The sequence below is a fragment of the Sceloporus occidentalis genome, unplaced genomic scaffold, assembly GCF_023333645.1.
Source record: "Sceloporus occidentalis isolate IW3139 unplaced genomic scaffold, rSceOcc1.0.p SCAF_5, whole genome shotgun sequence".
In the NCBI taxonomy this organism is placed as follows: Eukaryota; Metazoa; Chordata; class Lepidosauria; order Squamata; family Phrynosomatidae; genus Sceloporus; species Sceloporus occidentalis.
The window spans coordinates 142,218,826-142,244,000 of record NW_028316985.1 but is presented as its reverse complement, the minus strand read 5'-3'; the positions used below and the strand labels follow the sequence as shown (position 1 = coordinate 142,244,000).

Sequence of the window (25,175 nt, the reverse complement as noted above, 5' to 3'; positions counted from 1 at the left end):
AAGGAGGTTTCCCTTTGCCTTCCTATGAAGTTGACAGAGTGTGTCAGAGCAAGGACTTGAACCCTGGTGTCCAAGAGCTGTCGTCCAGTGCCCAAACCACTACACCACTGATGGCTCTTAAATAAACAAATAAGCTAATAAAATTAATCTTACAGGGTAGATTTGATTTCTAAATACCTATAAAGAAAACCACTAGGAATATAGTGAGAATAAACTGTCCTGAAGAGTCCTGACACAAGATGCAGCACTCATATTTACTAAAGGGTCACCTATACTTGAAGTATATTTGAACACACCAATTCTACCATCCCTGTTGGCAGTAGTAGTCTTGTCTGTTATCCCAGTTTCTTGGATTTGGTAAGTTTTTGGGCATTGTTTTCCTTTGCATCCTTTGGCCCAAAATACACAGGCGAAATAAGGCTGCTTCTGACCACTTTGGGGGGTGAGGGGGTGACATTTAGATGATGCATGCCCCTAAAACAGCAGGAAGCTGCGGTGAGGTGACGGCAAGTCAGGGAAAAGTTAGTCTAAAAAGGAGTCAATTTAGATTGACTCCTGGGCGGCGTAGTTTGGGACTGCGGTGACAGCCGACTTCAGGAGCAGTCCGTGCAGTTACTGCGGTCCTGCCTCATCGAGGCTGCAGTGGCCTCTGGCTGTTTCTTCATGGCTGTCTACTTCACTCCTTTGTTACATGCCCTAGGTTTTACACATTATGTACTCAAAACTGTCACGAAATTATCCCTTTCTGTTAAGTGGTTCCTGATCAACCCTTGGCCTTGATATACCTTTACAAGTGCTAGGTTCCCACCATAGCATTGGTAACAATCTAATATATACAACTAAACACTGACAGGGATTGTTTGTGAATACAATGGAGTGCAGAAAAAGAACATGAGCTCCATATGCATTATACATCAAATCCTGGGCTGGTTTTGGACAGCTTTTACAAATAACAGTATTTTATAAGTACAAAAAGAATTAAGATAAAAAAAATTGTAACATTCTGAATGTGATGTACCTTTAAAAACTAATTTTGAAGCATTTTTATCATCATGCATTTAGACTGAAGTTCTTGAAAACATTTGCAGACTTTTCATTTACCGCATTAGTAAATGCCTTGCCCATAATTAACAGGAACATACCTGCAGTTGGTATTTTAAGAGAACTGGAAGTGAGATCCAGGAATTGCTAAACAGCAACAGACCTTAATCCTAACATATTTATACACCATTGTATTCAAGACAGATCTGGATACAGCGGTTCAGCCTGTGTTGGATGGAGTTACACTTTATCCGAAAACACAAGTTTGTAGTTTAGGGGTACACCTGAATTCAGCCAAGTTTCAGTGGTGACCAGGAGTGCATTTACATAGTTACAGCTAGTGCACCAATTATGCCCATTCCTGGAGAAGATGGATCTGACCATGGTAACACATGTCTTGGTTATATTGCTTTTGGGTTATTATAATGCACACTATGTGAGGCTACCTTTGGAAAAGTGCTTAGAAAGTACAATTGGTTCAAAGAGTTGCAGCCAGATTCCTAATTGGGACTGGCTACAAGAAACATACTATTACTGTAATGGTTCCACTGGTTGCCAGTTTGTTTTCAGGCACAATTCAAAGTGCTAGGGACGGCCTATAGAATACTATACATCTTGAGTCCAGGTTATTTGAAGGTAATTTGCAAAGACAGGCTTACTGCTCAACAAAAAGAAAACAAAAGTAATGACTACAGAGGATCTACAAAAATTAAACCTTGATAATATGGAAATCAAATTAGTTAAAAAGTTTCCATACCTTGGCTCAAATATTGATTAGAATGGAGACTGCAGTCAAGAAATAAGATGCCTACGAATGGGAAGAGAAGCCACAAAAGAACTAGACAAAATCTTAAAGTGTAAAAATATACAACTGAACACTAAAGTCAGAATGGTCCAAGCCATTATATTCCCCATCACCATGTATGGATGTGAGAGTTGGACAGCGAAGAAAGTGGACAGAAAGAAAATAAACTCATTTGAGATGTGCTGCGGGAGAACAGTCCTGACAATACTGTGGACAGCCAAAAAGATAAGCAAATGGGTCCTTGATCAGATCAAGCCTGATCTCTCGGAAAGCCAAGATGATAAAACTGAAGCTGTTGTACTTTGGCCACATCATGAGAAGGCATGACTCACTAGGAAAGACAATAATGCTAAAGAAGACAGAAGGCAGCAAAAAGAGATGAAGATTACATGCTAGATGGATAGACTCAATCAGGTAGGTCACGGGCCTGAATTTACATGACCTTACCAGAACAGTGGAGGACAGGGGGTCTTGGAGATGTCTTATCCACAGAATCGCCATGAGCTGGAGCCAATTCAAAACAATAACAAAAACAAAATTGCTTTCTAATGAATTTTAATGTCTTTAATGTTTGATGTTTTAACTTTCTAAATTGTTTAATTGCTTTTTAAACAACTTCTATATTTATAGGGTTCTAATAGTTATTAATATATATTGTTTTCAAATATATTGTTATTTAATTAAACACCACCAGCAGCTCTTTACTGGTTCCTTTAACCATTCCACATTGCAATCATCAAAGGGTCATGGTACAAGGTAAAAGGGTATTAAACTTCTCCTGTGCACCATATTCTTAATGATTCTTTTCCTAATCTGATCTTGCAAATACTATTGAAAATTGTTAATTTTGTTCACCTCAGAATACTCTTATTAAAAAGCATTGCTTTCCATGGCCTTTTGAACCCCTCCTGCATACACAGGATTTCAGGATCATTTACTCTTGTGATCATTGCAGAAATTCCTTTAGTTTGTTTTATACACATTCAAGCATTTTCCCCAGTTCCCTAAGTCCACCTTGCTTATGGACACTGTCCCAACTCTATTTCTTCCTGTAACTTAAATAAGAGATTATTCCTTTTTCACCCACTAAAAGCTTTTCTACACAATACTCTAGTGCTTAAAGCTAGATCTCCCACTGTAGAAGAACCACTAATGACCCACTTACTACTTTGTTACTGGGAAATGATACATACAAGGCAATAAGATGGCTGTTGTTGTTATTATTGTTAACTGCCATCAAGTAGCCTTTGACTTATAGTGACCCTATGAATGAAAGGCCTCCGAGACACCCTGTTATCAAGAGCCCTGCTCAGATTTTGCAAACTTGGAGCCTTGACTTCCTTGTGTCTATCCACCTGTTATATGACCTCTTTTCCTACCGCCTTCAGCTTTACTAAGCCTGTACTATATATCTACAGATATATAGCTAGCAGAAAATGTCTGACATGACCACAATTTTCTTCTTATGGAAAAAGATGAAAATGAGTAAATACACAGAGTGATCTCAACATGAGTTTCATGCTTCCGCCTAGACCAACAAAACGACAGTTAAATAACATGTCGTCTGTGTCCTGATGTGAGTAAAAAGAAGACAGCAAGGCAAGAGTTAATTTGTACTAAAGAGGAAAGGAGGAGTGTTGTCTGGGGAGGAAGGCTAACTGAGAGTTAATCAGGGATCACATCCAAAGCCAGGCATGGATAAGCCTCACTAATGAGGCTCAAGTACCCTGCAGTGGCTTTCAAACCTAACTGGCTTCAAAGGATGCCACCCCATGACAGAATGCAGCTAGCCATACGAAGAGAGTGATTAGAATAAATGACTACAGTAATTAACTTTGATTTGAAGCCACCTGACTGGAAAGAGAAGCTAGAAGCTGTTTAGCTGAACTCGTCCCTTGTAGAAAAGGGAAGCTTCTCTTTACTCTTGTGTTTGTATGTGTTAAGAGAGCCTTTTCTTTCAAATAGGTATTGGGTCGAACTAATGAAAAGCAGCTTTCATTCAATGGCCTCCCCATTCATTCTGAAAGGAGGGAAAAAGAAAAGCTTCAAAGGGGAACTAATTTACTTCATCCCAATCACCTTTGGAAAGTTTAGAGTTTACAGTACCACTCCTTTCTCTCCCCCCCCCCCCCCGTCTCACACACCCCACTTTAAGAAAAAAAATCAGATTAACAGATTGTTAAAATTTTAGACAAAATATGCACATTCGTTTTATATTTTATGAAAGCAATCAATTTCTTGTTCTATACAGCTTTCAGGTCATTTTCATTAATGCAAAGTTTTCTTTGTGATGCAGCATTTATTCCATTTAGTGAGAACTTTTACTGTGAAGAAGAAGCTATATTTTTTTTAAAGGTTCACTATTGTCCCTTCCCTAATAGACTGACTTAATTTGATCCATTACTACCTACTGTTTTTCAAGTAATTACAACCACAGTACCAATGTTATCCTATACCTGCTGACTAAAAGCTTGCCACAAAGTTTTGCCAAGCAGTATCTATGGTATAGTAGTCAGAACAATTTGCCAAACATTTATGCAAAGACTCTGATTTATTTGACAGCTTTACACCTTCAAGGCCCAGTATAATTAAATGTTTTGACAGTTAAACAAAAATTGTATAAATTTCAAATTTGTTTAAATGGATAGTGTATCCAAAATGAAAATACTATGTGGATTACCATGCTTTCAAAAAGTTCCTTTAATAGCGTTAAAAATAGATTGCTGCTATTTTTCTCTTTTCTCATCTGTATAAGAAAGCAACCACTCTGATTTTGAGTTCTGGTATTATTTATTTTGCACTTAGGTGAAATGGCAGTTGTGGCCCCTTCCAATTCTAAGATGATATGATTCTATGAAATTTTACTTTTAAAGTCTTAAACAAAATATCAGAATACAGCCATGTTCAAATTAAAAGATTAATAAGCCAAATAGGAAATGGTTTGTTCCAATGCTTTTAGTCTATGTGATGTGGGAGATTGGTTCCCCCCCCCCCCATGTCCCAGGGATCAGTAACATACTCATGCACACTGGGTACTCAACTGTTCATTTTATTTCTTGCTTGAAAGTCTGTGTTGACCAGCATCAATCCAAGTGAGTCTGGTTTATTCTGTTTTTGTTGTTTCAATCATTTTCAAATACAAATTGCTTCAAAGGTTATAAATATGTACTAGCAGACAGCATAACTTCCATTTCTAGTCTCAAACAACCTTAGAAACACTGCCTTATAACAAGTCACACAACTGGTTCATTAGTCTTATACTATCTACACTGACTGGAAGCAGCTTTCCCAGACACGGGCTTTTCCCTATCCTTTCTGGAGATTTGGGAGCTGAATCTGGGCACATATTCCTGCAAAGCAACACTTTATCCTTGAGCCGTCTTCTTCTTCTCATAAGTCATATAGTCTAAGCAATGTGGCACGAACCTCTGAAAGAGAATCAGGCTTCATATGAAGAGCTGACTGACATAAACTCAAAAAAAAAAAAAAAAAAGTAAAATCTCCATCTCAAGTGAACATCTAAAGATCCTGTACAAATGTAACAATAATGGCAGGGAAAACCAAAGCTGCGTGAGAAAAAAACACAATTAAAACACTCTCGTTAAATCAAATTGGTTAAAGCTAAGACTTGTCCCTTTATGGGCAATTTTTCTTTTGTCCTGGTCATTAAGATATTATGTCTTAAAACAGAATGTTTAATGAATCTATAATTATATAACCATTATTTAAACACTGAAGTCTTTAAGCAAATATACCAAAACATTACAATTTAGCTCTGTAACACAGATGAAGTGCCTTACTGCTTTGAGGGAAACTGTAATCCAACTAAAGGTAACAATGACCAGTTGTTTATAGAAACTATTGAAATGTTTGGGAGCAAGTTCACATTCTCCTGCTATGTTTATGTTTCCATTTATCATCCATCTCCTTAAGAAGAAAGCTGAAAAGGAAGAGCAGCACAAGAAGAAATCTTGTTTAAACTACACATGAAGACGTCAGGTTGCTTAACAAATTGAACCAATGTCACAATGCCATGTATACATCTAAAAACATTATGGCATTACTTCGTTTGACTTGACCCTTCTCTTCCCTTTCACTCTTTTTTGAGATGCTAAACAGTTCAGTTTATTCATTCATTTGTAATTATTTTCCAAGCCCTTCATTTTCTACTGACATGCAGCTTAAACCGACCCGACAGTAGGAAGAACTTCCATCCAAAAGTTAAAATGCACACCATACATATAGTTTTCATTTAGTGGCTATTAATCAAAGGTCATATCTGACCTTTGCTAGCCTATTAATTAAAGGTCTGCCTTTATTAATGGTAAAACACGCAGATGGCACATTTTTCTCCATATGTGAAGAATAATTGGAAAAAATATGTTGAACAAATGAGGTTAAATAGAAGCAATTACACATCCATTCCAAGTAAAAAATGATTGTTTCTAACCAGGTATTATTATAATGTACCTGTCAGACAAAATAAGGCAAGGACTGACTGCTTCAACAGGTTAAATGTGTATCTAAAAGTTATTTGCTGGCCAAAGATCTCTCCACCAAAAATATACAATTCATTAACGTCCAGAAGGAATGGCATCTTAATCTCTCACAACAAAAACAAAGACTGTTGTGACATCTTGAAAATAACCAAATTTATAATATCACAAGCTTTAATGGACTAGTTGATTTATCATAAAACTACAGAGATGGAAGTGACCCCAAAGACTATTTAGCCCAAATACCTGACTTTTAGGAATACACAGCTAAAGCATTCCTGAGAAAAGGCCAACCAACTTCTGTTAAAAGACCTCCAAAGGAGAGTCCACCATCTTCACAGACAGGCCTCTCCACTTTCAAAGAGCTATTAGAGTCAAGAAGTTCTTCCTAATGTTTAAGTGGAATCACTTTTCTTCACTGGTTTATATTCTGATTTCTGGAGCAGCATAAAACAAGCTTTGCTTGTAATTCATTAGTTTTGCCAAATATTTATCATTTCCTGTTCTCAAAATAAGCTTGAACTCATAATCACTGTAGATTGATTTTAAATACACAAATGTAACATGAAGGAGCAATCTGAATACAGGATATTCTAGGACTTGGGAAATTTACTTTTTTAGACTAGACCTGGAATGAGTTGTGGGAGTTGTAGTCTAAAAAATAATGTTGCCAAGTTCTGAGATATTCCATATGTAAATGGAGACATTAATTTGTGAATGCACATAACAAACCCATTAAAAAAACTAGCTCAGACCTTAATATGCTTAAAATGTTTTAACTCAAGTTTAATAATGCCAATAGTAACAAGCTGAATGAAAAACCAAGGGAAATTTTACGATTACAAGAAATTCTGCCCTTCTTAGTTGACAAATGTTTTATTCAAAGTATCAGTTACTCACTTAAAATGAGTAACTGGCTGTGTTCTTTTCTCTTAGAGTAAAAGCATTCATGTCAAGCTATTATGAAGAGAAGAAGTACATTTTTAGACAGAAACAGGGGTAAATGAAACTATAATCATGGAAATTGTTAGTGGACCTACCCATGAAAGAAAGACAGCTTGGCACAAAAGTACATGCCCAAGGGACACTAAGCTTTTTACTGAAGAAGGCAGTTCTAAGATTTTAATCATTTTAAATAAATGTATTTTAGATCTTTTGGGCATGGATTCAGCAGCACTGATTTCATTCACATCCCCCTACCCCAAAAGAATTTTTCTGAATCTAAACCTTTTGGACAGCGCTCTAACATGTTGGTTACAATTAATGCATATGCTTAATGCAAACTGTTCCATGGAGTAAATATAAAAATCACTTTTACCAGGAATACAAAGCTATGTTCTGTATCATCAGTGTTAACAATTCTGGGGATGAGATACGTATTTTGTAGGATTTTTTTAATGAATGTTGGTTTCATTTATATTGTATAAAATGCTAAAAGGGAGCATTACTAGTTTTAGTACAAATATTTTAAGCCATTTGGCACAAAATATATATCCAAATAAAGTCCACTAATATCATCAACCTACAACCCAGCTGCATTTGCTCATGTAACGTTTCACACATGGAAACCAAGATGCAAGATTACCTCATTTATGGTAACACTCATAAACTACACAGTACACAGTAAACATGTCTGCCCAGCAAATTAAAATATCCCTGGGTTATGTAGCAGCTGAAGCTGTCCAGAACCTGTTTATAATCCAATAGAAACAGATATTTGTCTTTAATTTTAGAAAAGGGCAAAATCAAATTCCTTTAGTGCCTTGCAGGCTGCTTGTCCTGAACTTTCTGCTTTACAACAAAAGACAGGCACCCCCTGCTTTTCAAAGGGGTACATTATAAACAGTCTTAAAGCAACTGAATTACAACTTTGACCAACAGTCCATTTATAATTGGCTAGGAAAGGAAACAGTTTTAAATCATTCTCCTGTGCCAATTTAAATCTGTTAGAAAAATTTCACCTGTCCCAGGCAACCAAATTCCTGCATTCTTATGAGGTGAACCAAAACATATATATTGGTTTGATTAGCCTTCAGTCATCCTGCATGACAACACAATTTGCCAGTAAATTTAATGCAAGTATTTTAATCTTAAAGACAACTGGTAATTATATTATAATTGTAATGGGTCTTTCTCCCAAAATTCAATTAAAAAGGAGGGATTCTGTAGTTTACCGACAAAATTCTGCCCTTACTAAGATCAAAAGTGCAGCCTGGTAACTTGAATTATAGCCTATGAAGGTGGCAGGCAGAATACAAAAATCCAAAAAGCAAACACAATTGCTCAGGATGAAGGGGTCCACCTTCCCAGACTGGACAAGAGCACGGCAGGAAAGAGACTCCCTCAAAGGCACATTTCCCATCTTGGAACTATGAAATAAACTAAATCTGACTAGAACAGCTCAAAGGAGGAACAGAACCACAGAGGAGGAACAGGAAAGTGAGATACACCTAAAAGTCTCTAATTATCCCCATTTTAATAAGACCATAGATCCCACAAAGATGGATCAGATTTCCCTACGTTCATTAGGGAAAAGTGGAATATATTGGTAAATCCCAGCAGGCCTTTTTTTGCACCTTGATGCTAAAGACTCTCTTAGAGGAAGACCTCTTTGCTAATATAATAAGGCATACTTAAACAAAGGAGAAATGGGTGTGTGCTGGAGAGCTTAGAAACCTTTTCGGACTATGACTCCCATAATCCCAGTGGGAGCTGGTGACTCCCGTGTCAGTGGATCAGTGAATCTGCAGCAGGTTTTGCATAGCTTGAAAGGACCATTCCAAGGTGCTGAACCTCTTTTGGGAATAGAGGTTAGCTCCTTTAAGACTGGCTAAAAGCCTAGAGTGGCTTTGCAGATCCAAGGGGGAGCCTTCCGTCTCAGACTACCGCCACAACAAAATGTAGTAGGACACAAAAGCTGGAGAAAATAAGGCCACAACTGATCACAGCTGCCTATAAGGTTGGCATAATCATGGGACCAGTCCAGGCATCAGTCAAGCTGCCTGTTGGTCAATAAGCTGATGCCCCAGGATGACAGCTATGGGATTCCACATGGACAGACTCCACTGCATGGCTTCCAGTGTCACTTGGGAGTGAGGCACACCAGAAGCCCTCCCTAGCTGAGCATGCCTACTCTCCACCTGTCCCCTAAAATGTTTTTGGACCCTCCAACTTAAGCATGCAGCCTTTCTGTATCCAGATCCCATTCATACCTGCGTAAAGTTGTGACAAGAAAGTATAAGCACAATAAATTATACATGAAGGGTGGGTAGGTGGGACAAAGCTCCAAGCTGGACTGACTCTGGCACACTAGAGAGCTGGTTTATATGGTCCCATGCTGGACCTGAAGGCAAACATCTTGCTTTTCTTTCAGGTCCTGCCTACTAGCAAACATCTTGAATTCCATTGGATGGTGGTTCCCACTACTCCCAAGAGTGAAGAAGATGAACCCAAGCAGTACACCAACATGGCATCACTTGATCCACCAAGACCCCTGGACCATAAGCCCACCTCATGCTGAGTTGGGATTGGGAAGCACACTTCCCACCCTACTAATAAAATCAGGAACAATCTAGCTATAGAATCACCTATAGTGATAGTGGTAGGTTCTGATCAGAAGGCTTCTACTTGTTATTCAGATTTCTGGTCAACTACAGCTGGACTGAAAAGGAAAGAGGCACATTTCTCCTTCTGCCAAAGAAGTGGCTATCAGACTGCATACACAACGTAAAGCACACAAGGTAACTATACATCTCACAAATACAACTCTTAACATTCAGTGGTGGCTTGACTCCAAAAATTTGGTCTGTCACAATAAAAATATATGTCAGATGGAGATATCTGACATTAACAATAGAACACAGATCTTTATTATTTGCAGAGATTGTTTTCAGAAGTCGGTTTTCTGAAAGTTGGTTTTTAGCCCTAAGCTCTTGGGATACATTTGATCTGCATTAATTCAGATTTTATATAGTGTTTTTAAGTAAACAATTGAACACAATCTTTTAAATCTATCTTTTGCAGGACTCTCTGATAATTGCAGGATTTTCAGTTCGTTTATCAGGTGAATAGTATGGACTGAATCCTATTGGATAGTTCTGATTAAAGTAAAATCATTAGATTTTAAATGGCAAGTCAATACATAGGAATAAAAATAGGATTAGGCCTATGTTATTAATCAATTAAATTTAAATAAATAACATTTTTGCAATAATTGACATGAAAATTCAATTCAGCTTATTTTGGTAAAACTTTTAGATGTAAAGTATAAATAAAGTATTAATAGTTTGTAGTTATTGTTATTGCTGCTCCTGTTGTGTGCCTTCAAGTCATTTCCAGTTTATGGCAAACCTACCATGGAGGAGTTATTGTTTTTTGTTTGTTTTTTGCAAGATTTGTTCAGAGGGATTTGCTTTTGCCTATCTCTCGGGCTCAGAGAGTGTGACATGCCCAATGGTCACCCAGTGGGTTTCCATGGCAGAGTGAGGATTCAAACCCTGGTCTCCAGAGTCATAGTCAAATGCTCAAACCACTACACCACTGTCACTCCAATATATATTTTACCTCACAATTAAAGTAATATCCTTTTAAAAATAAACTATGCCCTTAATTTTCACCCTTTTGAGTAAAAGCACTACAAATAAATGAACTAAACTTCTGCTGATAATTCTTCCATTAAAAATTGTAATTCTTAATCACATCGACCCTCATTTATAAAAGGATATTCCCTGCTTATCTGTAACAGCTATCTACAGACACTTCAAAAACTAGATGCACAAAGGGGTGAAGATATACAGATCTCTACAGTGATGAGCACAATCTTTTATTATATGACAAACAAACCAATCCCAGGACAGAACACACCTCCATGTTCGCACCACTTGGCATTCTTGAGACCTGATGTCTGACACAAAATCTTCTAGTTGACTTTTTAAAGTTTTCAAACTTAGACAAGTGTTACTGAAAAGACTTTTAATACTAGTCAATTTGTAGTGGAACACCCACCACTGTCAGAAAGCCCTTACATCCTTATTATCTTAGAATGCTTTTCTTCTGACAATATTTGTGACTGCTAAAACAACCACATAATACTTATCTAGTAAGACATAAATTGGCTGCTTAAACTTCACACTAACATCTCTTTGCCTGTAGCAGTGCTTCCTTCTTGGACAATTTTTGAGGGTTCAATTCATCCTCCCCCAGCACTGCCAAAATTCCTTGCACAAATAATTCAGATAAAGAGATAGGCTGCTGTCCTTTGCTCAAAAGATCCTTCTGCTTATTCACCTTTTCAATACTGGAAAGCAGAACCTTCTCAGAAAACAAAACAAAACAAAACAAAAAACCCTAAGTGAACAACTCATCTAGGCACTTAAACAAAACTGTGCACAAGACCAAAATGTTTATCTTTTTTTAAAAAAAATCAAGAAACTGAAAACATCTCCAGTGCCTAAAAGTGTCATAGTGCATAAAACTACGTGTACACACACACACACACACACACACACACACACACGAACAGAAGATCCAAACAAACAACTATTCAGAATTCTGCTTTAAATTTCTTGCCAATCTCCTGAATGACATGATTTCAAAAAGTAATGACTAAAAGGTCACCACATGACAGCTGAGCACTCCTGACCCCAAATTAAGAGGTATTACCCTTTATCTAGTAATCAGTGAGTCACAAATGTACAACTTGCCCCAAGAACTTTCAGAATTCCTGAGATTTGTTCACACACCATTGCCTAAAAAGCACAATGAGATAGCGCAGAGAGGAAGGAAAAGAAACATGGTTATGGTTATATGGGAAGAATGTTGAGACAAAAAGCAGTGAAGGATGGATAACAGTGATTTTAGATGCAACAGAGGAAGACTAACAAGACAGCCTTGCAGAGTAATGGCTGTATAAAACCATGACTCAGAACGTAGCCAATATCTTCTGAGATACAAATCTTAATAAGCTTATAGCAATTTTTTTAAAAAAAACCCACAGTCTGAACAGAAAAGAACAAAGGAATAAGCAAATCTCATCTAGATATCTTGTACATGAAGCAGAAGACAGAGCAACACAACCAAGAAGTAAAAATCTTCAGGGATTAAGGAAGTAGCCAAAAAATGAAGATAAAGAGGGCCTGTATGATGATAAATTTAACTTACAAGAGAGATCATAGAAGAACTGGAGGTGAGAAATTGAAAAGATTAGCAATTGTAGAGGGGGAAAGCAGAGAAAGACTAAAGATGGGGAAAGATGGGAAACAGAAAAATATGCATGTAAATCACAAAAGTAATAAATGAATTAAAAAATAATGTGACCCATGCCTAAATATAATGAAATATTAACAGAGGGAAATTGTGCTAGTGATAGATAGTGAGGGGAGCAAAAGCTGTTCTCCCCCCACCAAAAAAAATAAAGTCAAAAAGGTTTTACTGCGTGATATCACTAAATCCATCTGTCTATTTTTTTTCTCTATAAGAGAATAACTGCTCTTTATTCCTGTCTGGTAAAGCTCTGCACTTAGAAACACTGCACCAAGGGACACATACCAACAGGGGGCTTGATAGACCTCATGTGCTCATAATGAACATTCAGTGCAGCCAAATAACCATGTTCCCCCAGGAACATGGAAGCACTCTCAGTTGTTCCCTGCATTTAGTCCCAAAAAGTCTCAGACTCAGGAACCCTCTCCAAAAGGGAATGCCTTTACTCAATATAAGTCTTCAAGAAGCATAAGTCTCCAAGAACATATCTGATACCACTTTAAGACCAGGATTCAGAATGCTTGAGCCAAGTATCAGAGTGAAAAATTGTAAACTCCCGTTATATAAAACTGAGAAAACATATCTGAATAACACAGCCCGGCAGCCCAACTTTTCCCCTTTAAATTCTAGGATGAGGGATCAGAAATCCAATAGGCTTAGACTATTTGAAAGAAAGTCTCACCTTTCTAGGATGAAACCTAAACAACCTTGAGTCCTGTGCTTTCCAATGTAACATGTGCATCCCTTTGTGATTACCCAAACTGAAACAGGATTCCACTTGCATCATTTATAATCATTTCTATCTTGCTGTTGCTGTTGTTTTTAATGCAGAACGGTAATTAAATGCTCTTGTGGCCCTGTAATCATATTCACAGTGTATGTGAGTCTAATCTACATAGTTAGAGAGGGTTCATAATAAGAAATGTGCATAGATTATACAAGATGCCTAACTAGTATTAACTCAAACGAAAGGATAATGACTACAAATTTAGAATACAAAAAGCTAATTATTTTATGAAAGGATTACAGCAAGACAGCATTTAACCAAAAGAGACTTAGAAAAATAAAGAAATACGCATCAAATCTGATTACATTTAAAGAGCCATGATAAGAACCAAACATTTGCTGATCAGTGTAACGCTTGGCCATGAAGGAATACGCTCAGAACAAAAAAAAAATCTACCTAATGTATCTCAGAGCAGTATCTGGAACACTGAAAAATGTATTTTAAATCTAAATATTGAAGTACAATATCTGGCCCCCATACTATGAAAACTTCAAGGCTAGATTGTGCATCATGTGGGTCTGTGTGTAAACCCTGTTCACAAAGTTCAAGTAGGTCAGGATATTTCAGCAAGGTTGTTGACTCAGGTTAATGTAAAAAACCGGATGCAAAGCATAGATTTTAATAAATTGGAACTGTACAGAGACATAGCCAGGATTTTGGGAAGCGGGGTCCAGACTAAGTGCCACCATTATAATAAACTGGTGTGCACTCCATTCATTGTATCTAATGGAAGGGGGGGGGTCAGGACTCCCCCTTGGCTACATCCCTGAACTGTAGTTGAACCAAAGTCTTTCAACCAAGCAAACAAAAGTTTTCCCAATTCAGCTTTGAATGGGTTTATCCCCTGAATAAATAGTGCGGCTTGCTAGCTATGGGGAGATACATAAGGGTGGCTCCATGCCACCCGTTTTTGCCAGTTGTCAGTGCCGCGCCAGCCGCACAGCGCGGCACCTACACACTCTCTAAAATGGAGCCGCTCTTGGAAGCTTCTTTTTAAGGGCATCATCATGGTGCTCACGTGTCATGATGCCGCCACTTCCGGAGGGTGCCGTTTGGGTGCTCAGATGCCCGCACGTTATCATCGCACACACTGTGTGGATGGGGGCGCAGCAAGATGGCACACGGGTGCCAAAAGTAGGGCTGGGCACATATAGATGCCCAGCCCTACGGAGTCCTAAAACTGGCTCCAGGCCAGCACAAAGCGCCGTCTGTACCAGGTAGTTCTTCTTCTTCCTCTCCTCCTCTTTACAGTCAGGTTATGAAACTCTCCTACATACACCGAATCTCTATCATGATAATCATACAAGCAATACCAACAGTCATCAAAATGATGGACAGAAATATGGCAGCCACTGGCAACACTGAATGACAAACCAACTGGGCAGTACACACCAACAGGGCAATCATATCCAAAAGGATTTAGTGCCTTCTGAACTACTCTCCTCTTTGTGATTATACTTTTTTTTAGAAGCTGCTCCTCTAATTTAAGCCCTTTAAAGACTGTCCTGAAAGAGGAGGCAGAGTCAGGGTGTTGCGTCCACATGACACACACTCGACTCCACCCCTCCAGGGTGCCCTGATGCCACGCACTACTCCACACAGTGCACGGTGTGTCCAGAAGACACAATGCCAAAGGAGCTGTGCTGCCATGGCTATGGTGCCATTTTGAGGGTGCAAAAAGGCTGGATCAGAGCTATGGCGTGAGGTTGCCATGTCCCCAATCCGGCTAAGAAAGGGGCGGTCTGTCGAGCCCCTTAGTTTTTTATGCTTTTGTTGAAGCAATCAAAGTAGCAAAGAAAGTTATTATAAAAAAAATTTCTGTGGTATTTGACTCCGGTAAGAATTAGTAAAATGTATAATAATAGTAATAATATCTGTTGAAAATGTGGGAAAGTTCAAGGATAGCTGTATCATATGTGGTGGACATGTGAAAAGGCAAAAAAAAAAAAATTGGAAATTGATTTATTTTGAAATAAAAAAAATCTTGATTTAAGTCTTAGACTTTCACCTGATGTATTTTTACTTAATGTAATTGATTCAAACTTGGAAAAAAGATATGGTAAAATAATTTTTTACATGTTATCAGCAGCTAGAATAATATATGCGCACTACTGGAAATCAAAGTTGATCCCTTCGAAAGAAGAATGGATCTACAAGCCCCTGGATATGATGGAGATGGATAAGCTTTCAAGAGGTCTCCAAAATGAATTAATGAATATTTACAAAAAGGATTGGACTGATGTTATTAACTTCCTCCAACAAGAATGGGGGAGAAATGCAGTATTGGGAGTAGAACTACTATAGATTCTTTTCTTTTCTTTTAATTGGCAGTTTGGATAATCATGGATAGAAGTGTATGAAGAGGTAGATAAACTCCAATGATATCTTTACTTACCTTAAAGTGGGATTCGCTCAGGTGGGATATCCAGGAATAATGGTTGTACAGATAATTATTGAGAAATATATATAGATACTTACATCTTTTGGTTTTAAAAAAAAAGCAGTGTTTTTCTATATTGGTTGTTTTAATTATTGATTTAAAAGTCACAGTGTTATGAATTACAACTTATATCTATTAAAACATTTATATCATAAAAGCTCATCATACTCACATTGTTTTCCTTTTTCTGCCCATGAAAACAAAGACACTGGATATATATATAACCTGCTTTAATGAAATTGCCTCTTGTATGTTATTTTTAATATGGCGAGTCACAGTAAAATAAGTATGTCTGCCAATTAGCATTGCGAACCCCTGCTATTGACCTGGTACTGTACAATCTGTTATTATGTACTGTTCTATAGATCATCTGTTCCTCTTGCTGGTCTATTCCAATAAGAGACAGACAGCTGCAACACTATATCCCTGTTCAACCTGAGGACCATCTGATTTTAATTGTAGTACACAGCTTGATGCGGGTCTGGTTATGAGAAGCCAAAGTATCACAGTGTAATAATCTGGAAAAGCAGAAACCTGCCAGGCACTGGGCTGAAACAGAGGGGTTTGCTGTCTAGTTGGCTGATGGGATGTAGGAAATATGATTAATGAGCAAGGTATAATGATATCAGGAACCCGATTAGCACCACAAAAAGGTCACAGATCAAAGCAGTGTGCATTTTATGAGGTCCAATCATTGCAGAAAACTCTGCAGAGAGAACTGAAAGGAATCTACATGTGATAGCTTACCAAATGGGCACTTAAAACTACTATCATAATTTATTGTGATCTAGAAAGTCGCAAGGATGTAATGTATGGGCAAATTTTAGTGACTAACTTCTGCTGTGTTATTATGAATCATTCTTTCTCCAAGTATTAAAATATAAAGATGTTTTTGTAGTTTTACTCAATACTTTCATTTTTATCATCTGAAATAGTAATGAGGCAGTGGACTAATATAGTCATTGATAATATATAATGACAAAAGTACAACATATTTTGAATTTTGTATAAATTCAGAATATAACATTATATAAGTGTTTATATTATTATGCTTCCTTTGGGCTCAATATTAAAAAATTGTCTAAGGAAAAAGTCACTGGTAAAATGTTATATATGTAGACTATCCTTGTCTATAGCATAATAGAGCTATCTCATGATAATTAGGTCTATATGTGTTTGAGAATAAAAAAACTGTGACAATATACTATACCAAAGGTCACTGGGCCAAAACACTGCAGAAATAATCCAGTTTGAGACCACTTAAACTGCCCTGGCTCAGAGCTTGGGAATTCTGGAAACTGTAGTTTTGTGAAGTGTTTAGCCTTCTTTGTCAGAGAGCTCTAGTGCCAAAATAAACTACAATTCTGAGGATTTCCTAGCAATAAGCCAGGGCAGTTAAATCGGTCTCAAATTGGATTATTTCTGCAGTGTGTTTTGGACCACTGTTAATTAAGGAAAGAAAGTCAAAGAATGATGGTGCTGAAATATGAAGCAAGCACTACCTATTTATGCCATGTATGTAATATTCATTTCCATTTTTTACAATCCTGCTTTTCTTCTATCAAGGACTTCAAAGCATATATGAGATTTCTGATAAGTAGCTTCCCATGCAGGAACTAAATAAATGTCAATATGCTTACTTCAGTAAGATGGCTTCATCATGACCTCCACATCATGACCCAAAGCTCATCTAACGTTACTGTATTTTCCTACAGTGGAAAAAATGAATATAGCCCATCACTATAGAGACACTGTTATTTAGTAATACATGTCTGAGGGGACACTTCATTATTTATTTACTTACTTACTTACTAAGGCCCGTTACAGACGGGCACCCTAGGATGGACTCAGTCCGTGCTAGGATTAGAAAGGGGCGTCTCTTCCAGACGCCCCTATCCCTAGCACAGACTGAGTCCGTATGAAATGGCGGTGGCTGTTCCACACAGCTGCCGCCATCTTGACGTAGCGGATGCTCTGCATCCGCACGTTGCGCCCCGGATATGACGCCATGATAGCGCCTCGCGGCGTCACATCCGGGGCCCAGGAAGGAGCGCGACTTTCACGCTCCTTCTTTGCTGCGTCCAGGAACCACGCCGTTTGGCTGCTGCGGTTCCCGGATGCAGCAACCGGCAGCGGCGGCAGACCGCCGCTTTTTGGCAGTCTGTAACCCGCCTTACTTACTTACTTATTGTTTGTACCCCACTCCCCCCCCAAATGGGACTCAAAGCAATAGATCCAACTATGATCTCTAACTGGAGATAATATCTGTATCACTCAAATCAGAGCATCAGGGATATATGAAAAGTTTCAGCTTTTACTTCTTAGGGCTTCTTGAAGTTCATATTGCTTTGAGGGACAGAAAGAGGAACAGAAAGACATGAAAGCAAGAGTCGCTGACCACTATGTAATTTCTGCAGGGGAAGTCCCTTCCCCTCAATTGCTTCTAAAGGGATACTTGAGGATAATTTTGCCCCAAGGACAAAAAAAGAAAGATGACACAACATCCAGGAAAGTAGTTCGACATCTAGCTCAGGGGTGGGCAATGGGAGAGGATGTGGGAGGCATTTTTTGCACCTGCCATCCTAGTGGGCCAAACTGGCATGCCTGATGTAACTGGTAGTGATGCCTAATGGCAGATCAAAACAGGATAGGGGTCCATTCCACCCCAGAGGCGAAGCAACTGGATTCCAAGAGTGGCTCTTCCTTCTCCCCTCGCTCACTGAGACATCAAAAAGGGGAAGAAGAGCTCACTGCGAGGAATGAAAATTGAGCAGCAAGCAGCCCTGTTTAAATACTTGAAGGGATGTCACATTGAAGAGGGAGCTAGCTTGTTTTCTGCTGCTGCAGAGACTAGGACCTGGAGCAATGGATGCAAGCTCTAGGAAAAGAGATTCCACCTCAACATTAGGAGGAACTTCCAGACAGTAAGGGCTGTTTGACAGTGGAACACACCCCCTCGGAGTGTAAGAAGGAGAGTCTCCGTCCTTAGAGGTCTTTAAACAGAGGCTGGATGGCCATCTGTCGGGAATGCTTTGATTGAGATTTCCTGCATGGCAGGGGGTTGGATTGGATGGCCTTTGCGGTCTCTTCCAACTCTATGATTCTATCTGTAGCCTACCTCAAGGCAAACTAATCTTCTCCCCTACCTCCCCCACTCCCCTCCTTGGAATTTCCTTGAACAAGAGAGAAAAGAAAGGGAGAGAGGGGTGGGGTGGTAGGTGCTGCTTCCTTTTGAAAATGAAACTATGGGCTAGAACAGACAGGCCAAAATAAAGTTGCTTCAGGTCACTTTGGAGGTATGCTGTTTAAACGCTGCATGCGTCCTAAGAGGCCAGAAGTCGTACCAAAGCCACACTCCAGTCCTAAGGACTGGAGCGCAGTTTTGGCGCAGCTTCTGTCCTCTTAAGATATGTGTGTCATTTAAACAGCATACCTCCAAAGTGAACCAAAGCAGCTTTATTTTGGCCTGTCTGTTCAGGCCCTATATGTCCTCAAAGCAAGTAGTCCTATGTTGCAGCAAATGTGAAAATGGAGTTTGGGGGGGGGGGGTAAGAAACCAGTAGTTCTCAAATGGGGGAGAAATGCAGTATTGGGAGTAGAACTACTATAGATTCTTTTCTTTTCTTTTAATTGGCAGTTTGGATAATCATGGATAGAAGTGTATGAAGAGGTAGTCAGCATCTTTTCTTTACTGCAGCATGATGAGCAAATGGAGATTTCAAGAGGGGTTGGTGTTGTTGTTTTTCGCGGGGAGGAGACATATTCAAGGCACTTGTAGGACTCTCATATGACTGGGCTGGTCAGATTAAATGTAGATTCTAGGTGTTCTACCAATGTGGTGTAGTGGCTTGAGTGCTGCACTAGGACACTGGGAGACCAGGGTCTGAATCCCTGCTCAGCCATGGAAATTGACAGTGTGTCCTCGGGCAAGTCAGACTCTCTCATTTTTAGAGAGAAAAACAAATTCTGCCAAGAAAAACCATGTTAGGGTTGCCTTAGAATGACCATTGAGAAATTACTTGAAAGTACACAACAACTCTAGGGCCATTAACCAGATTGAATTTGAAGATTTCATGATTTTTTTAAAAGGACAATATAATCAAAATCCAAGATTGTGCCTCACCTATAGAGGCAGAAGAAAAAGAAATTGAAAGACTCTAATGCTGGAATCCAGGAAGAAACTGATCACACACCCAAACAGGATATGTTGATAATCATAGGCAAATAGAACACAAAGGGAAAAAACAGCTGAACCAAAGATTCTTGGAGAATTTAGCCTAGGGTCAAGAAAAAAAACCAAGGCAGCCACGGACTGAACCACATAAGGCCAACAGTTTGTTCACTACAAGCACATTCTTTAGGCAACCAAAGAAACCAAAGTATAAGTGGATGTTGTCTGATAGCTAATATAGAAATCAAATAGATTACATAATTGGAAGCAGTACAGAGAGAAGTTCCATTCTCTCTACAAAAGCAAGACCAGGATCCGATGGCGGCACCAACCATTAATTGCCAATATCAAAAAATTAGAGTAAAGCTAAAAAAGGAGACTAAATCAATCATCATGTCAAAATGCAACCTGAAGAACATCCCTGTAGAATGTAAAGATATGTAAAAATAGATTTGAACTATTAGCCCTAATTGACTGGAAGTCAAAAAACTCTATACTGAAGTCAGGGACACTATGAAGGAAGAAAAAATACTATCTGCAGCCAAGAAGAAACAAAAAAAGTTTCACTGGATGACAGATGAAACTTGTCAAACAGTTAATGGTAGACAAGCAGCAAAAGAAAAAGGTGACAAAAACAGGATCAAATGCTTGAGCATGCCTGTTCAGCAACTTGTGTGGAGGAACAAAGACAACTACAGTGGCCCCTTGTTATCTGCTGGGGTGTGGTTCAGGGACCCCCTGTGGATACCAAAATGTGTAATGCTAAAGTTTCATTAAATACAATGGCATAGTAAAATGGTGTCCCTTACATAAAATGGCAAAATCAAGGTTTGCTTTTTGGAATTTATATTTTTAAAAATATTTTCAAGCCCTGAATGCTTGAATCCATGGATAAAGAATCCGTGGAGGACGGATTGTATTATATTAGTCAATGCAGAGAAAGAAAAGACAACAAAAAAGATATTACAAAAGGCCTCTTCCACAAAATCTGAGAAATCAAAGGGAAATTTAAACCAAGAGTTGGGATGTTATATGACCATCAGGAGAACACACTATATGATAAAGAAAAAATTAAAAAAATGATGGAAACAATATACTGAAGAACTATGTGAAAGAGATAAAAGCATGACAGATTCATTCAAGGAAGAACCATTTGAAGATGAATCCACTATTTTAAAAAGTGAAATCAAACTTGAACTCAAGGCACTTTGGAGAAATAAATCACCAGGAATAGATGGCATACCAACAGAGCTGTTTCAACCGCTATAGAATTCTCTTGAATTCTAACTACAAATTGCCAATAAATATGGAAAACAAAGCAATAGCCCACAGACTAAAAATACTCAATAGCCATTCCCCAAGAAAGAAGACACCAGGGATCTCATTAATCAACAGGGCATTGCATTACTCTCCAAAGCGAGAAAGTGACGGTTAAATTATCTATATATAGATATAGATATATTGACTATATGTGGCTTGAAAAATTCCAGATGTCCAAGCTTGGTTCAGAAAAGAAAGAGGAACTAGGGATAATATTGCAAACCAACATTGGATAACAGAACACATCTAAGAATTTCAAAAGAAAATCAGCCAATGCTTTATAGATGATAGCAAAGCCTTTGCTTGTGTTGCACATGAAAATCTATGGATTGCTATTAAAGAAATCGATGTACCACATTTGTTTTTTATTTTTTGGTACATAGCTTATACTCAGGACAAGAGGCCACTGTCATGTCAAAATACAAAGTAACGGAACAGTTTACTATTGGCAAAGGAGTCAGGCAAGGCTGCATTTTATCATCCTATCTAAACATACTACACAGAAAACTGGATAAACTTGGAGAAAGGAGATGTGAAAACTGGATGAAGGCTCATTAAGATATGTACATGACACCACTCTGCTAGACTTGGACTTGGAACTAATATTAAAGAAAGGCAAGGAAGAAAATACAAGGTTTACAGTTTATCAATGTATTTTTACTAGTATAATTGTACATGCAAAGTTCAATGAAGTTTCTGGCCATTGTTCTTATTTGTTTAATTTCATAAATATTACTGAAAATAATTTTGTTGCAGGAGGATTATTTTAAAAATTGATCTGCCTTAGATGTCAAATATGTCATATCATTTTACAGATTACAGTTGACCCTCCATTTTTGTGGGGATCCGTTCTGGACCCCCCCCCCCTTGCAAAAACAGAGGCTCATGCATATTCAAGCCTCCTAGGCTTGAATGGGGGCACCCCCATGCATACATCACTGAAAATAGTGGAGGTCCCCTCTCCACGGATATTCGAGGGTGCGGATCCCAGATCCGCGAGTTAGGAAGAGTGACTGTACTTTCAGCCACTTGTGGGGAGATTAGTTTTGGAGCTGTGTAGAGGGTCTGGGGATCTTTGGGACAAAGCTACCACGCTTAACAGTATTTTTGACCCATTTGGGATTTTAGAAGGGCAATTTGAAAAGCGGTATAATAAATAAAAACCACAAACAAACAAATGCTCATTGAATTCTCACTCCCCTCAGAGCATGTTTATATCCACACCTCAGATTATTTAAATTACAATTTTGACCTAAACCTAAGGCTTGCTGAAAACTCAAACACTGGAGTGTGCACTGTGCATACAGACCTCTTAACATAAGCATAGCTTTACATTCAAGAGCAAGGACACCAGTGGAGAACCCAGAACAGAATCCAGTGGAAAGGAAGAAAGTTGTGAGGCCCAGACCTGCAGCATTATATTTTATCAGTCAGTGACAAGGTGTTTGATATTTTTTTAATTAGTATGTTTGCTCCTATGTTTTAGTAGTTCTATGGATATAAACATGGTCTGGGGGAAGTGAAAATTCAATGAGCATTTGTTTGTTCTATGGTAAGTATGTTGTTATATTTCATTATTCTTAATACAGATTGAACTGCTTTTCTGTATTTAGTTTGTACCACACCGGTTTATTTTAATTTTTTTTTATTAAAATCCAATAAACAGTTTACTCCTAGATAACTGGGTAAAGAATTGCAATAAATAAGACCTTCCACGGTCTTTCAGATATTAATAACAAGAATCAACCCAGATTAAAGAACTTTTGGACTTGTGATTTGTTATTGTGTGAGATGAGAATAACTGAAAATAGGATACATAATACAAAATATTTAGAGGGAAAATATATTTGATAAGACTAGGACCAATTAAGTATCTACCAGCAAATCACTAGACCACATGACAATGGTACCCTTAGTGCAAAAGTAGGTAAAAAAGCTCTCTCTCTCTCTCTCTCTCTCTCACTCTCTCTCTTCTCTCTCTCTCTCTCTCGCTCTCTCTCTCTTTTTTAACCTGAAAGCATCATCTGTTTTCAGAATAACACTGTGGGAAAATAGTTCAAGTGCTAGATTTCATGAGTGCATGAAAAGTACCAGTCTTTAACAAATAAAAGCCCAAGTGAAGTGGCAGGTACAAAGAGGAAGCTTTGAACTTCCACTCTTTTAATGTGCTATAGTTAACATACATAGGAATTGTAACTTCCTTCAGAAGTGGTACTAATCAAAAGCCTTATGTGATATGTAAAGACATGCAAATGTTGCCTCTCTCACTACTCTAGCAGGGACAGGAGCAGTTTCAGTAACTGTAAATCTGAAAAGCAAGAAATGCCTAAGAATAAATCTGACCACTGGGCCAAGAAAGCATTAGAACAGTTATGTTTAAACACTAAGAAAAACCAAGTAAATGTAGTCATACATCTTGCACTTTCATAATAAACTGATAATGAAAATAAGTATGATGGTCTACTGTTTTATGTTGTTTTTTTTAAAAAAAACACATGCGTTAGGTATTCCTAAACCCTAAAGTAGCTCTTTCATTCCCAGCCTACATAAATTCAAGCTTTGCACAGAACAAAAGGACAAATCTAATTCTCTCGGGGAAAACATTTCAAGCACCAGTTCTTATCACACACAATAGTTGATTGCTATCTTACCAATCTGTTCAGGCGAACAAATTCTTCTGGGGTTTTGGCCCATGGTGGAAGTTCAACATCAGACACAACTGTTCCATCGTCCATCACTCCAAGACTGTAATTATTGGAGTTGACAAACATCTCAGGGAGATAATAAAATTCAGGAATAAGCTCCTATATGGAAATGAAAAGCAGTGACATGTTATAAATTGGGTTTCTAGAGGTATCCCAATTATGTACACACTAATATTAATAAGAGACAGAAGAAATGTATGGAAAGATATTTCAAACATTTTGCTATCATTTCGGCTTTGTCAGTGATCTAACATTCACTCAGTACTATATCCAGCAGATACTGAACAATACTAATATGTAAAATTAAAATGAATTAAAAATTATGGAATGAAGAATGAAATAATTTCTTTTTTTAAAAAATCTGATATTTTTATTTTCTAGAAACATAGGCAATGTGCTGTTGAATTGTAAGTAGGTAAAACAACAACACTATTTGAACAACAAAAGCAAGCATTCATTAATAATGTAATGAATATGTATTACACAAATTAATAATAACAAATGCAAACATTTCAAATTCATATTATGCCACTCACATTTTTCTCAATCCTTTTCTTAATTCCCATGTTAAAATGCATTCTAATGTACACTATTAGTGGATATTGTAAAAGATTCACCCTACTTCATTCACCACTAATGAAATACCTAAGATAGCTCCCATTTCAAAGTGCTAATAAAAATATGTTCCCATTCTCTATGCTCTCATTTTGATACACTCAGATGTCCTTATATTTACTCTCTCTAGTACCATCTCCAATGCCTAGTACACCCAACTCAGCAGTTTATTGTTATTGTTGTGTACCTTTGGCTGCATCTGCACTGCATAAAAAATACAGTTTGACACCCCTTTAACTGCCCTGGCTCGATGTTGTGGAATTCTGAGATTTGTAGTTTTGTGAGATATTTAGCCTAATCTGTCTATGAGCTCTGGAGCACACAAAAAGCTACAAATCCCAGGATTACACAGGATGGAGCCATTACAGTATTTCCTGTGAATACAGGGGTCATACTGTATAGTGAAATGTCTGTAAACTGATTTATCTTTATTACTGGGGCATGCCAGATTTACAACTACAGTTTGATGTTGCTTTGTTTCAATAGGCATTAAACACATTTTATGCAAATGTAGAGTGTGGTTAATAAAAAAAA

General features: G+C 38.0%; 1 protein-coding gene across 10 annotated transcripts in view; it reads right to left on the bottom strand.

Annotated features, from left to right (window-relative positions):
• Window positions 1–25,175, bottom strand: part of LRBA (LPS responsive beige-like anchor protein) — a 430,053-nt gene that overhangs the window by 62,857 nt on the left and 342,021 nt on the right. For all 10 annotated transcript variants that reach the window (XM_089525694.1, XM_089525696.1, XM_089525700.1 and 7 more), the window contains one exon: window positions 23,973–24,125. In XM_089525694.1, the coding sequence (XP_089381820.1) occupies window positions 23,973–24,125 (153 nt within the window). The remainder of the gene's footprint in view (window positions 1–23,972; window positions 24,126–25,175) is intronic.